General features: G+C 37.9%; 1 protein-coding gene across 1 annotated transcript in view; it reads left to right on the forward strand.

The window, feature by feature from the left end:
- The window catches only part of GADL1 (glutamate decarboxylase like 1), a 506,342-nt gene that overhangs the window by 449,189 nt on the left and 42,539 nt on the right, over window positions 1-14,614 (forward strand). Inside the window, exon 17 of the mRNA XM_079113990.1 lies at window positions 3,330-3,419. Coding sequence (XP_078970116.1) covers window positions 3,330-3,419 — 90 coding nt within the window. The remainder of the gene's footprint in view (window positions 1-3,329; window positions 3,420-14,614) is intronic.

Below are 14,614 nucleotides of genomic sequence, written 5' to 3' on the forward strand. Positions count from 1 at the left end.
CATTGCAGATGAAGGGGACGACTCTTTTTATATGACTCAGTTTTACTGAACTGTCATCTCTTGGTGACCACTAATTGATTTCTCAAGTGATCTCTTATCATTTACTCAATAATCCGTCCTGGGATTCACATGAAAGCACCTTAGAATATATCTGTTTCTTTTTCCTATTTGAAAGCCAGGATAGATTCATCTTTTCTTTAATGGCAATTTAAAGATTAGGACAGTGTTCTTTTTGCTACAGGGTTTTTGTATCCTGCACTACAGAGATGGATTCCTTTTTATGCCTTTCCATTTTTATAGTTTTTAGAGAACATAGACTAAATGTGTTCCCAAGATACCCAAGAAGTCATACTTTCATATATGAAGGGAATTAAAATTAAGTGGCATGTGAATGGTTCTGTTCTAAAAATACTCATTAGTGCTTTGATGTATCTTGAAGAAAGTCAAGCTATAGAGTGAAAGAGACAGGGGGAAAACTCAAATATGTTCTTTGTGAACATTCAGAGACTTTTTTTCAACTCTTAGTAATTTTGGAAATGATTAAAGTGAAGGTATTCTACCAAATGGAGCATCAAATTTCTTCCAATGAAGTAAAGTGTCAGAAGAGTTTACAGGTTCTCAAATGTCTTTAGCACTGAAGTCATCCCATTCTAAAAGAGAACGTTTGGGCAAAAAGAATCACAGAAATGTCACTACCAAAATATCTAAACAGGAACTTACTAAAGGAAATAAATTTACAAGGTTTATGCCTCAACTTATGATATATAGCATCTTTCATACCAGATCCAGTTGTTATAAAATGTTTTATAATATTCTCCTGCAAATAAAATGAATGTAGTTAATGATATATTAATCAGGAGAAAATCATGAGGGATTGTCTCATAGGAAAGAAAGAGAAATAAAAAATGTACAGGAGTAAGAGCTGGGCATGCAGCTCAGTGCAGAGTGCTTGCCTAGCAGGTGCAAGTCTCTGAGTTCATTCCCCAGCCCAGCACCACAAAGACAAACAAACAGAACAGGAATACTGATGTAGGGAGCATCCACCACTCCTAGGGTGGAGACAGAGCACATGAGGAAGAGGTTACTCCCTCCCAGATCGAGATCCATGCCTTTTTGGAGAGGTGTCACCATAGTGTCCAGGATCTCAGAGAAGTTCACTGACATCATGTAACGCTGGCAAGATTTGCTAGACATCATCCTTTGGAGTGCTGAGGGAAGCCATCTCCAGAGAGGTACCATCACTTGGAGCTCCTTGCAGGCTACCCAGAGGGGCACTAGAGAAGTCATACACAGTCAGATACTTGGCTGATGTCACTCCTCCATGAAACCACCTGAAGGACATATTGCAGGAAAGACCCTTTATGCCAGTTGACTATGATGCCTTTTGAAGAGAGGAGGTACCTGGGACTGTTTGCTGCTAAAAAGAACACAGACTTGACAGGAGGCCAGTGAAGTTTGCACATCAAACCAGGAAAAGAGACCCCTTCCTTCTCCAGTGTACCTCCAGCACTCTCTGATGACAAAGTGTAAGACTGGACCAATGACACGGGAGAAATATTTAGTGTCCACCTCCATTATTGCAGGACACCAAGACAGGATGGATTTGGAACTGAGTGGCAATAAATTTATAGCTGACGTAAATGGATCTGGGGAAAAAATTCTCTTTGATATAAAGACATGAAGTCCTAGAATCTAATAACAGTTAACTATGTTTTTTCTTTTACTTTCTAATCATAGTTACTTTATTTGGAAAGATTTATTCACATTAAATGATCAAAGAATTTGGAAGTCCAATGCATTCCAGCTGAGAGTAACCAAATCAATTATAAATCAGAAATCCAAGTGTAAATTATGCAGATTTTAAAAAATCTATTGTAGTCTCATGATAAATATTTGCGGAAATTGAGTTGAATTACATAGTACTTTATTTAAACTACTCTATATTTTGAAGATTTGTAACTCTTTTTTTTTGTCAAATTCAATAAGAATGTTAAAAATTTTAAAGATGAAAGGGTGAACAGATCAATGTTCTTGTTAAGCTGGAAATGTTCCTGAGCACTCACTCATGCTTTAAAATCCACTAAAATCAGATCTCTATATGATATCATTCTTGATCTTAAGATATGAAGTGATAGTTGTTTGCGCTTTCTTTGTGCTTTGTACTGAAATTCATGAATAATTCCGATGCTTATTGAGAACTGTCGTAACATTGGTTATCTGCCAACTGTATTTGTGAAGGAAAAATGAAAGTCATTTCAAATACCGTCAGTGCTAAGCTTCAGGTGAAGAGGGCGGGTGTGACCCATAATCTTTCCCAAGTACAATTCCAGGGGTTCAATGTGTGAATCCCCAACATAATGTCTCAGATCACCTAGTCATTGAGCAAAAGTCTTGGGATTGCCTTTGTCATGGCTCTTGTTATATTGTTTAATGAGGACAAAGAATTGTTTATGATAATGACTGGGTTGAAGCCTGTTCTGAAATATCATCCCATGTATAATCAATTCTGATAGGAAAACAGGCTAGTGGGAAAGGTGACTGGACTATAGGCTATAGTTTATACCAGAGTTTCTCAAACATAGATCACTTACTACCCACTTTAGAAGATGCCAGCTCTTTGACCTTTTCTAGGATGGTCTCAATCAAACTCTGGATCTGAGCACAGGAGCTCGGACCTACTCGTTTACATTCTTACTGATGTTTGGGAGCCAGGAGTCAAGGTGATGTTTTGTCATCATCATCTCCTCCTCCTCCCCCTCTTCTTCCTCCTCCTCTTTAACTTCTCCTTGTTTTCCTAAGTAATGTTGGCTAGGGTTGTGGCAGTGCTGGTTAATGAAGCCCAAGTATGTCATGTTGCTATCAACTCAGAGGGGCTTTTGTATTTATCAGGTATAGCTGATAACAGGAGGTCAATTTTAGCTGCCAAAAGCAGAGAAAGAAGTTTTGGAAGGATGTGATGGTGTTAAAAAAAATAACTTAGGGATGACTGTTGAAGAGGGAGGCCCTGAGCTTCTGGCTATTAGGCATTAATTGATGGTCAGCTCTGCTTTGAGTCAGCTCCAGATTTTTGCTCTTTCATGATCTGTACCCATCTTTATCTACATGAAAGAGAATTTCCTAGCTGCAAACAATGGCGGAGAAAGTTTTCCAATAGGCTTTGTTAGAAGTTAGGCAGAATGGATGGCTACTTTAAAAAGTTTCTGATTTGTTATCAAAGTTATACACACATGAAAACTTTTAAAGAGATGACCTAAGAATTCAAGAAGTTTGTTTTTTTTTTTTATTGTATTCTAAGATAAATCTCAAAGTAACATTTTCTTAATCCTCAGCCTGAATATGCCAATATTTGCTTTTGGTACATTCCACCGAGCCTCAGAAAGATGGAGGAAGGACCAGAATTCTGGGAAAAACTCAATTTGGTAAGTAATAATGATATTATATTTTTCTTTCTGATGAGATGAACTCAATGCCCATTGACTATTGATGCTATAGGTAATTCTGTACTTGCTGTGGCCTCCTGAAGATTTCAAGAGGTGATTCCTACTATATTAGAAAATAACCACATGTCAAATGGTTACATCAAACAAATCAACACACTTGATATAAACACACAAATCCAAAACAAAATTGTGCTGTTTGCAAGATGACTGTATAATTTGTTAGAGGCTCTGATTTCCAGGGCACTTCAGAAAATGTGATCTGGTAACAGGACAGGAGGTGTAAGTTGTGTGATGAACGGCTCCTGCTCTCAGCTCTGCTGGAGCATCTCAGTGATTGCTGCATCCCCTCAGTTGGAAATAATGTTAGAAGTCTCAATCTGATACCCTTTCCAAGTGTGCAGCATTTGTCCTCTTTACTAACAAAGGCCTGTGTATTACACGCGAGAGGCTTCCAGGAAGAAAATGAAAGAAATGCCAGGAAAGGTTTTCAGTTAATCACCCAACAGAATGTGCTTAAAAACGTCCCCGCACATAGCTACTGAAGGCTGAAAATCCAGAGTCGGGAGAAGCCCAGACTCCAGGGCTTGCTTGGTCTCATCCACACCTTGCCTAACATGGCTCTGCCAGTTAAAATCTTGCCTCTAATCCATAATCCAAGAATTTCGAAGTCTCATGAGTCAGGACTACTTCATCCCACCCACTGCAGTATGAACATAATATATGTTGAACGTGAACTTGAAAGTTCCCATAGGAATTTTTTAAAATTTTATTATTTATTTTTAATTTTTTTACAAACTGCACTTTGATTCATTGTACACAAATGAGGTACATCATTTAGTTTCTATGGTTGTACATGATGTAGATTTATACCATTCGTGTAGTCATACATGTACACAGGGTAATGATGTCTGTCTCATTCCACCATTGTTCACACCCCCCCTCATTTCCCTTTATGTAATCTAAAGTATCTCTATTCTCTCACCCCCCCATCCTCATTATATATCATCATCCACTTATCAGGGAAAATATTCAGCGGCCATGACATGTAGCACCAGAGCTCATGATGAGTTGGTACCCTTAAACTTATGCAATCCCTTATCCCTGTGTCTTCCTTCCCAAATTGAACAGGAGACACCATGCTCCTGGTTAGTAAAGGCTCTGACTTGTGATTTGCTTCCTCCCCTCAATGGAGAAAACACTAATTATTTTAATAACTTTTATAGTTAATAGCCCTCCTACTTGCCCTTTGAAGGAAAGGACAGACTTATGTGTCAGTCAACAGTGAACATGTATTGAGTGCTCACTGTGTTATGCACTGGAGATACAAACATCAAAGAACTTTGTCTCTGCCCATGAGTAGTTCATGTTCAAGGAGACAATGAATAGAGACAATTTCGTCGTAACTAGTAAGTGGAGATAAACTCTGTTTGCAGTGAAAGTGGAAAGAACATCTTCCTTAGTGTGCATCCCTGGAGTTGTGTCTTAGGCAATACATGGATGCCAGCCAGCAAACAATTGTAAAGAAGTTGGTGCCAAGAAGAAACACAGCACAAAGACACAGAGGTTCAGGCAGGGAGGGTGAGGTTCAAGACCATAGGGGTGCACAGGAGAAGTAATGTGAGGAGGAGGAGAGGTCATAGGGAGGTCATAGGACTTTCTCTTCCAAGGTAAAAAAAAGTGGACTTTTTGCCCTGACTTAAGAGGAAGAATGTCTTGCTTTGCCTTTCAACCATATCCACACCTCTAGCCTTTCTTATACACATCCTTTCAGCCTCTGGTCATTTTCTGTTTTCTCATGATGCATTAAACCTCCTGCACTGTGACATAAGAGGTGACTGATATATAAGTATTATCAAACCTGAGAGCAGGCAGCAAAAATGGGGAGAGGTGGGTGTTGTTATCTGTGCATGGGCCTAGATGGGTGCTTCACTACCCGTTTCAGGTGGTTAGCATAGTCCTTGGGATTTGTCTTGTATTTTTGTCACACAGCACAAATAGGAAAGTGCTTTGGAATACATTTCAGATGGTAAGTGATCCATAAAAAGAAGCAGGAACTGGACAATGTGAGAAATTTAATGGTGAGGTTTAGAGGCACATTTTTCACTTTGATAGAATGCAACTGATGATTTTTGGTGGGGTAGGAAGAGAAACTGCTTCTAAATGAGAAAGATATGGTTACCATCTTTCTTACTAAGCTAGAAATGATTTTTTGATTGCTAAGAAAAGCAATGGAGAGTACGATTTTTGTGTTTTGCTGACTCAGTGGTGTTGTACAGGTAAGGGTAAGAATGAGCATATCGTTTCATTGTTTTAGGGAATATTTCTCACTCATTATGTTACTTTCTATTCTCAGAACATTTGAAGTTGAAATATTTTGAAATCAGAGAATTCAAAATATTATATACTTGTCAACTTAATTGGAAATTAAATATGAATCAAGACATTCTCTTATATCTCCAATGCTTGCTAACATTTTTTTTTTCTTTTTTTTTGCGGTGCTGGGGATCGAACCCAGGGCCTTGTGCTTGCAAGGCAAGCACTCTACCAACTGAGCTATATCCCCAGCCCTAACATCTATTCTCTTATGGTTAATACCCAATCTTCTTATGGCTCATATCTAGCCTTCCATTTTGGAAATACTTTTCTGTAATTTTGAACCTTATTTTCCCATTGTCTGGTCTAATATTACACAATTTTAATTGTCATGGGTGCTTTTGATTAATAACAATATATGCTGCCCACAAATTATTGTTGTTCCTCGGGTTCTTAGTTTCCTATTATTCTCTTCTTCTCTGTTGGGTGTGTATGCATGAATTTGGCAATGGGGATGTGATGCATCTATATCTACTGTTGATCTATGTGGCTTTCTGCTTACTGTAGTACAAGAATGAAAGTATATGATTTATAACCTGCAGTGTACTTAACGCATACTTGAAATTTATTTCAGGATTTATCTTGGATGGAGAATCACAAACAAATAAATAAACCGAATAAGGCTTTGCCCCTTCAATTCACACTAGTGTCAGGTTGTGCTGTCAGATTTCAGAGTCACTGGTGTGATAAGTCTTCCCTTTGGCAAGAGAAGGCAGAAGGATGATTTGATAATGAGTTTGGAGTGTTGGTGTGCATAAACGGATATGTGTGCTTGCAAATGTGCTTGCACATGTGTGACTGTTTTTGAGAACAGTCACTGTGTCTGATAGCATGACCGTTACTCTGTGACACTAGATTGAAGTATATTCAAGCAGTGAATTCCAGTGACTTCTCCTTTTAAGATGTTCTCCATAAATATGTTTCTTCCTGATTCTTTTAGATATTACAATATCCTAGATCTTCATTAATTCCCTGTTTAGATTGTATTTGCCTCTTATCTGGTCCTTTCGCCTCCTGTTATACCTTCTCCAATTCATTTTCTTTTTTCTTTTTAATTTTTGTTCTTTTTAGTTATAAATGACAATAGAGTATGATTTGACTTATTTATACACACATGGAGTACGTCTTATTCTAATTAGGATCCCAGTCTTGTGGTTGGTTGTACATGATGTGGAGATTCACTGTAATGCATTCACATATACACATGGGAAAATTAAGTCAGATTCATTTCACTGTCTTTCCTATTCCTGTTACCCTCCCTTCCCTCCATTCCCCTTTGTCTAATCAGCTGAACTTCTCTTCTTCCCCTCCCACCGTGTTGTGTTTTAGCATCATCTGCATATCAGAAAGAATCTTAGGTTTTTGGAACTGGCTTATTTCAGTTAGCTTGATGGTCTCCAGATCCATCCATTTTCTAGCAAATGAAATAGAATCTTTTTTTTTTTTTTTGTACTGGGGATTGAACTCAGGGGCACTCCACCACTGAGACACATTCCAGCCCTGTTTTGTATTTCATTTAGAGACATGTTCTCACTGAGTTGCTTAGCACCTCACTTCTGCTGAGGCTGACTTTGAACTCACAATCTTCCTGCCTTAGCCTCCCCAGTTGCTGGGATTACAGGCGTGCTCCACCACGCCCAGCATAAAGTCATTCTTTTCTTCTCTGCAGCTCTGCTTTATCTGCACTCTCCTGCTAGAAGGCTCTGAATTATTTCCCATTCGTTACAGCAGCAGTTTTCAATCCTGTCAGACCCAATGACCACTCTTTATAGTAAGTAATGTTCCCTTTACGCTCCTAAGATGAAACCAATAGAAAATATGGTTTACCTACACATAATTTCATAAGACTATATAAGACCTCTTATGTACTATAAGAGGAAATTCATTTATGATAAAAATGCATTTCATCTTATCAGTGTTTGAGTAGGACAATATCATAAGACATGTAGAAGTGATAAGATTCCTGTACATATTCTTAGTAAGTATAAGCCATACACAAATGCAGACTGTTGTAAGTAGGAGATGATGGTGATGCAAATAACGAGAAAGGTGTGGTAGTAGTGACATAATTTTAAAAAATGGTGCACAGATCTTAATAAAACTTGGAAAAAAACAGTTTCCCCCCTGCTTTACATGGGAGTAGAAAACAATGTTTATTAAAAATAGGCACAGAGTATTTGACATTGCATGTAAAATAGAGTTAACTGCCAGACTTGAATGATTATAATCAGGATTTTCATCTCCTGCATTTTCGGTAGAATATTTGAAAGTTGGGCAAGTCCTGGGCTGGTTCTTTGTTGCTCAAGATTGTTCTACACAGTATTAAAAGGCAGCTGGCATTTCTGATCCCCACTCACTGAATACCAGTAGTAATTCCCAAACATCATGAAAAACTAAAACATTTGCACCTATTTCCAAGGTATTGCTTATGAGTGTAGTACCATCCCCTTGAGAACAACTGGCCAACAGAACAAAATCTAGTCACCTCTGCTTGGCTTCCAAAGTTTCCATAGATGGTCCTAAGATACTTTCCTAACTTGGTCTATTGTGACTTCTAGTATTGAGATCCCTGCACTGAGTAAATGACCTGAGAAGTTTCATCAATTTCTCTACAAGGGAGGAAACACATTAGGAACTAGGTCATGGATCACTTTCACTAATTAAATTGGCAAATACTATACTTCTTACTGTTGATGAAAGTGTCAGTGGGTTCCTACACACTACCAATGGGTACATAAATTTGTATCATTTTCCAAAGAACAACTTTATAAAATGCATCACATGCTTTAATTTTGCATGTATTTTTCTTCCAAAAATTCTACTTCTAAAAATGCATGCTTTTGAATAGTTATAGAATGTGAGGGTTGAAAAGCTACTCAGAAGGTCATAGTTATTACTTAAAATAGCTAAAATTTTAGAAGTAACTAAATATTCAACTATAGGGAATTGGTTAAATTTTAATAAATAATTTATACACAAATTTATAGTATTCAGACAATTGGTATTCCATTCCACAGCAATATTGTAATATATCATTGCTTGAAAAAAAAAACAAGTTATAAATCAGCCTATTTATATGATACTAATTTGGAAAATTATGTGCATATATACATAATACATAAATACATATAAAATACTCTGTGCTTAGATTAAAGGCAGATAATAGGAATCAAAGTATTTTAAAGAAAAAGTTATAGTTGCTTTTTTCTTTTAAAACTTTTCTGTAATTTTCTAATTTTTTACAATTAATTTATATCGCTTTTTGAAAAGAGTAACAAAATAATAATAATACTGTAGCAAAGTGTAGAATTATTGACTCAATGAAGCCATAGGTTTTGTTTTAGGCAGAGGCTAGCCTAGTAGTTAAAAAAACAACTGAGCCTTTTCTTTAATATTTGTCTATTGTTTTAAAGTTATCCAAAAATATTACTTTATAAACACAGCATATGCATTTTAAAAATGCACAAAGCTTTTTATGTGTAAATTTGAAATTTTTAGTTATTAAAAGATGTTCCAATATTTTCTTCTAGAACCACAGGTGTTTGTCTACTCCGGAGACCATGATGGAACAATATTCAATCAGTATGCTTACAATTTTCTCTCATATATTTTCAGGTATAATATATAGTTGACATTCTTTTCCCTCTACTTCTCTTTTAAACTTGACCTTCATACTTTCTCTCTCTTCTCTCTCTCTGTCTCTCTCACTCTTTCTCTCTCTCTCTCTCTCTCTCTCTCTTTCATATTTCTCTCACCACTTCATCTGTTTCTATCTCTGTCTCTACCTCTGCATCTGCCTCTGCATCTACTTCTATCTCATTTACTACAATGTGTGCACCGTCTGCACTGGTTTCAAGTTCAGGGTCAGTGACTCTGATGGTTCACAGTGAGATCTTCTGGTTTGCTAGGGCTCCCTGAAAGCTTCAGGCATTGAGATAGAGCTATACTTTGCACTTAAAAGTCACAGCCTAAAATAAGTTGGTGCAAGAATATTGCTTCTGAAGTTGGTCCACATGATCAGATATTGAGGATGCAGATGCTGGGACGGAATGTAAAGATAAACTGGAAGCATAATTTCCACAGATGTAACTGAAAATTCTATTGGTTTTGCCTCACAGTTACACTCCATGTTCTGAGGCAGATTTCCTCTTTTGTTGGTGTTTCATAAATAATTCTACTTTATACCAACACAATTTACTCTTGAAAGTATTTAACGAGCTGTCTTTTCTTTATGCATGCATGGTCACTTGAACTTTTTATTTTTTTAATCTGCTGACTTGCAGTTTTGTGACTAATGCTGGTCATTTATAATAGGCTCCTTTCTCCTCAGTAGTAAAGGAAGAATAAATCTTTTAGAACCTACTTGATGGGTTTGTTGTTTTACTGCTTGTTTGGTAATAAGCTTGATATGGTATTCCAGATATCTTTAGAGAGAATTTGGTAATGTTCCTGACAGGCTTCTGATGAACAGTTCTTAAAAACAAGACTGCATGATCTGGGTATGGTGATGTGCCTCTGCGGAAGCCTCACAGATGTACAAACGGCCATATCTTGGGATTATAGGAAGGGTATCAATGTCCCTTGTCTTGCTCCATTCATTTCCTGATTATTCTTTTCTCTTTCCATATCTGGACTCATCTCTCCTCTTTGACATATATAATGCCTTCTTCTTTCATTGGTGTGGCTGTTTATATGCTGGTGTGCATAAGTATGGTTCATAAAAATTTTGAAAGCTCCTGATTCTGATTGAGAATTTTGATTCTGATTTTTTTTGCAATCATCATCTGTGATAATCATATGTCCAATCTCTCATTTTTGGATTATGAACTGAAAATGCCCTATTTATCAAAAAGTATAGTGGGGACTAAAAAAAAAATAATTTTTAAAAATAAGTCTTTTAAAATTTTTGTGACATATATTCTTCAAAACTCAGTTGTTTTAGGGGCTATCACTCATTTTTACACTCTCATTGCTTCAAATTTTATATTTAAGGAGAGTCTAATATAGAAGTTCCTTTTAAATCAAGAGTTTCTAAATGTGACTTGCTCTGCTCATGTCTGGGATGTGATTTCAAAAATGCCTAAGCAGTGAATTTCCTAAATAGTGTAGATACTGTATGTTCTTTTCCCATGCTATTAAGACCTGAGATAAAATGCCTCTCTTTCGAGTAGAGATATGATTATGCATAACTTATCAGACATTGTAGTTATAATCAGTTTTATTCTGTTGTCATTCTGCATTTAAAGGCCCAGGAGCCACACAGGTTCTTCCCATAGAAAGGCGACCTTCATAAATCAACTGAAGAAGCTGGGGTGTCTCTTTGGCTGAGGAACAGGGGTACTCCCAGTGTTTGGTGGTTTTATTCTCATCTTTCTTCCCTAGTCTTCAGTCATAGTCTGAGTACCTACTCCAATGGATTAATGAAATTTCAACCAAAACAAAAATAAAGATTCCAGCAAAATTCTTACTGAATATGCATTTTCAACAGGAAATTTCACAGCAAGTTTTCTATTGTGTTTAACATCATCTTTAAACAATATACACTTTATATTGTTGTTATTATTAATTAACATATTTACTTACTTGCTTAATTATATTGCTTTTTGACCTTTAAACATTTACAGACACAGAGAGAGGAATTTTTCATGGATAGTGACTTAACTCTTCAGGAAACAGTCAAGTACAGATGACCTCATTAAAAAAATGATTTTTTCTGTTTTTTATATTTCTTTCTCTCTTGAGTTTAACAGCCTTCTCTCTTTTGTTTCTGTTGGGATATTCTAATTACTGTGGGACTAGTTCTGAGCTTGGCTTATCTGTTGGCTTATCTGTTGAAAATTAAAATTGAGCAGAATGAAGCTGGTATCTCTAGGAGCTGAGGCTGAGTTCATGCTGGTCAGGACGAAGACCTTTCTTAAGGAGGACTTTCCATGTAGATGGCTTCTTGTGGCTCATGACCATCAGTGAACAGTTGTTCAGTTGTGACTGGCTAATCCACGAGCACCCTCCATAACAATTCCTCCAAGGAACACTGCTAAAGCTGCATTTTACAAACATCATGTTGTCCTTTGGGTCTGCTGTTCTACACACATGCAAGAGGCAGGACTATACTCTGCTCTATGCCAGAGTACTATTGTTCTTGTCTATTGCATTTACATATCAACCACATTTCAATCTTCTGTTTCTTTGCTCTGTTAACATCATAAGTCCAACTGAAATAATTCTGAATTTTCAAATATAACAGAGTGGTGAGTATTGAGGAAATGAAGAGACTTAATTAAATGCTCATGTAATACTTAACATTGTGTCCCTGAGTATAGTGTCATTTAGTTTATTCAATCAGGAGTTGCAAACCCAAATACCTATAGAAACTGGATAAGTTGAACCAATGAGGGAGGTAGACTGGATGTAATACAATAAGGAATAGTGGGGACTGTGGCAAACTGGAAAGCATTGGCCCCAAGTAAGGGGAACAATCTCGACACAGCTCCTGATAATGACCTCTGTATGGAAATGAGGGCCTGGATTGCCAGTTCTTCTCTTTTAGAAGAAGCTATAGTTACAGAGACCATGTGAACTGTCTTTTGATCTTGATACTTTAAATATTGGCAAATTTTTTTTTAATTTATACATTTGTCAGTGGGAATTTGTTTTCAGGTTTCAGTTTGTAAATTTCACCTAAATTCATTGTTCCTCAATTATCTGTCTCCTGGAAGCTCCTAGCGATGAGGCTGTGTCGTCTCTTTGTCTTCCTTCTCTGAGGGACACCAGAGCTCTGAGTCGTCTGCAGAAAGAGAAAACTGTCACCTGCTGTCAGACCTGAGAGAGGGTGTTTTCAGGACTGTGACCTTGTGGCAAAGGTGACAGCACAGTTAAGATATATAGGTGCATTTTTGTTCTTGTGTTTTCTCCTTTTCCATCCTAAGAATGAGACAGGGCTTCTGGGCTTCATGCCTGTCCTAAGGCTTGCCTGGTCTGGAGTCCTCCCTTTTCCTGCATTTTCTGAAGCCTCAGCTGACCTGTGAAGGTAGCAGAGAGGAGGCAAATCCACTGGGAACAAGTGAGGGAGAGAAACTCCCCTCAGGCTGGAGGAGGCGTGCAGGAGGCGAGATCTCAACATTTGGGGATCATCCCTTCTTCCCTGCCTTGGGTGTCCTGAGGCGATGCTTGCCCCCAGCCCTGTGTTCAAGACACTGGAACGTCTGCCCATATCTTTGACTGATGGTGACACACCACAGCCACAGTATGCCAAGAAGTCATGTTGGTTCAGATCCTATTTCAGTGGTAACGAGGATGGACCAACAACCTAAACGTTAGCATTGGCTAAGAGCCTGTAACCTTTGCAGGACCTCTTGGTGCTGTGGGAGCCATAATCATGACAGAGGTTGACTTTCAACCTGGTCTAGTAGGACAGAGGGTTGAGGCTGGATTTAATTTTATTTAAAGGAAATAAAGTATGGTGACATTTCTTGCACACCTGAGTTTATGGAACAAAATTCATACCCACAGCACAACCATTAAGGAAATTGCTCCGGACTTGATGCAGTATTTATTGTTGCAAAATAAAGAACGGACCCTGTGCTGAAAGAAAGAAAGAAAAAAAATCCTTTTTTTTTTCTTTTTAAATTTTTGAAGTTTCTTTGCCAGTGCCAAACCTGCCCCCTGGCGGCACTTCTGCTCATTGCGCCTTTCATAGCTGGGAACTGACAAGACTAGATGCCTAGCCAACAAACGCTGTTACAATGTGACAGAATGACAGCATCACAGCTGTCAGACTGCATAGTCTTCAGAACCAGAAGGGCTCACCCGAGTAAGAAATTCTCCAAGGGACTGGGGTTGTGGCTCAGTGGTAGAGCACTTGCCTAGCATGTGTGAGGCATTGGGTTCCATTCTCAGCACTGCATATAAATCAATGAAAAAAATAAAGACCCATCAACATCTTAAAAAAATATTTTACAAAAAGAAATTCTCCAAGGACTGAATTGTTCCTGCTTCACTGTGAATGTGCTTTGGTTTCTCTTTCTTCATCTTCTCCTCGCAGGCAGTCACGTCCCTGTCTCCACAGGCCACTTTCCCACGCTCGCCTTTGGGGCCAGCTTCTGCTCAGGACCTCGTTCCAGCTGCCCATCACCACCTCTCCTACTCTCCCGATGCCTGCCCTCCTTTCTTCTCTCCCTTCCTCTCTTTCTCAAAGTTTCACTCTGATTTTCCTCCAACATATTACTCCCCTTCTTCAATAAGCCTATGAGGGCTTTACAGAGGACAGTATTACATGATTTCCCCTTTGTTTTACTTCCCTCCAGACATGTCACTGTCTTTAGCTCCATCCCATCGGACAGAGCCCTCTTACCCTGTCCAACAGTCCCTGTTACAGTGTCTGAAGCTGTCCCCATGGCAGTTGTGGGTGCTCAGATATCCCCCGTATTTTGCCATTTGTAAATAATAGCAGATGAACATCTTCATGCTCACATCTTCTTTTGCTTTTATTATTCCAGAACATAATGTGTTCAATGTGTAATTGCTGATTATTAAAATCAGTGTGATTTTGAGTCTGATTATGCCTACATGTTACTAATTTTTAAGAAGTTAGTATCCATTAGAAGACCTCCAATAAGGAGAGAGGACAGGATTCCATTTAACCGTGAACAATTCTATCTTAAGTTTGCTTTACTTACATTGTATTTGTATTGATTGTTGGTGGGCTGAACACATTTTTTTTTTTTTACTGACTGTATTTTTTTCACATTTTACATTTTATATTGTGAGCTCTGATGCTTTCCTTACACATTTGAATGAAGGTA

The sequence above is a fragment of the Sciurus vulgaris genome, assembly GCF_902686455.1.
Source record: "Sciurus vulgaris genome assembly, chromosome: 16".
Taxonomy (NCBI): Eukaryota; Metazoa; Chordata; class Mammalia; order Rodentia; family Sciuridae; genus Sciurus; species Sciurus vulgaris.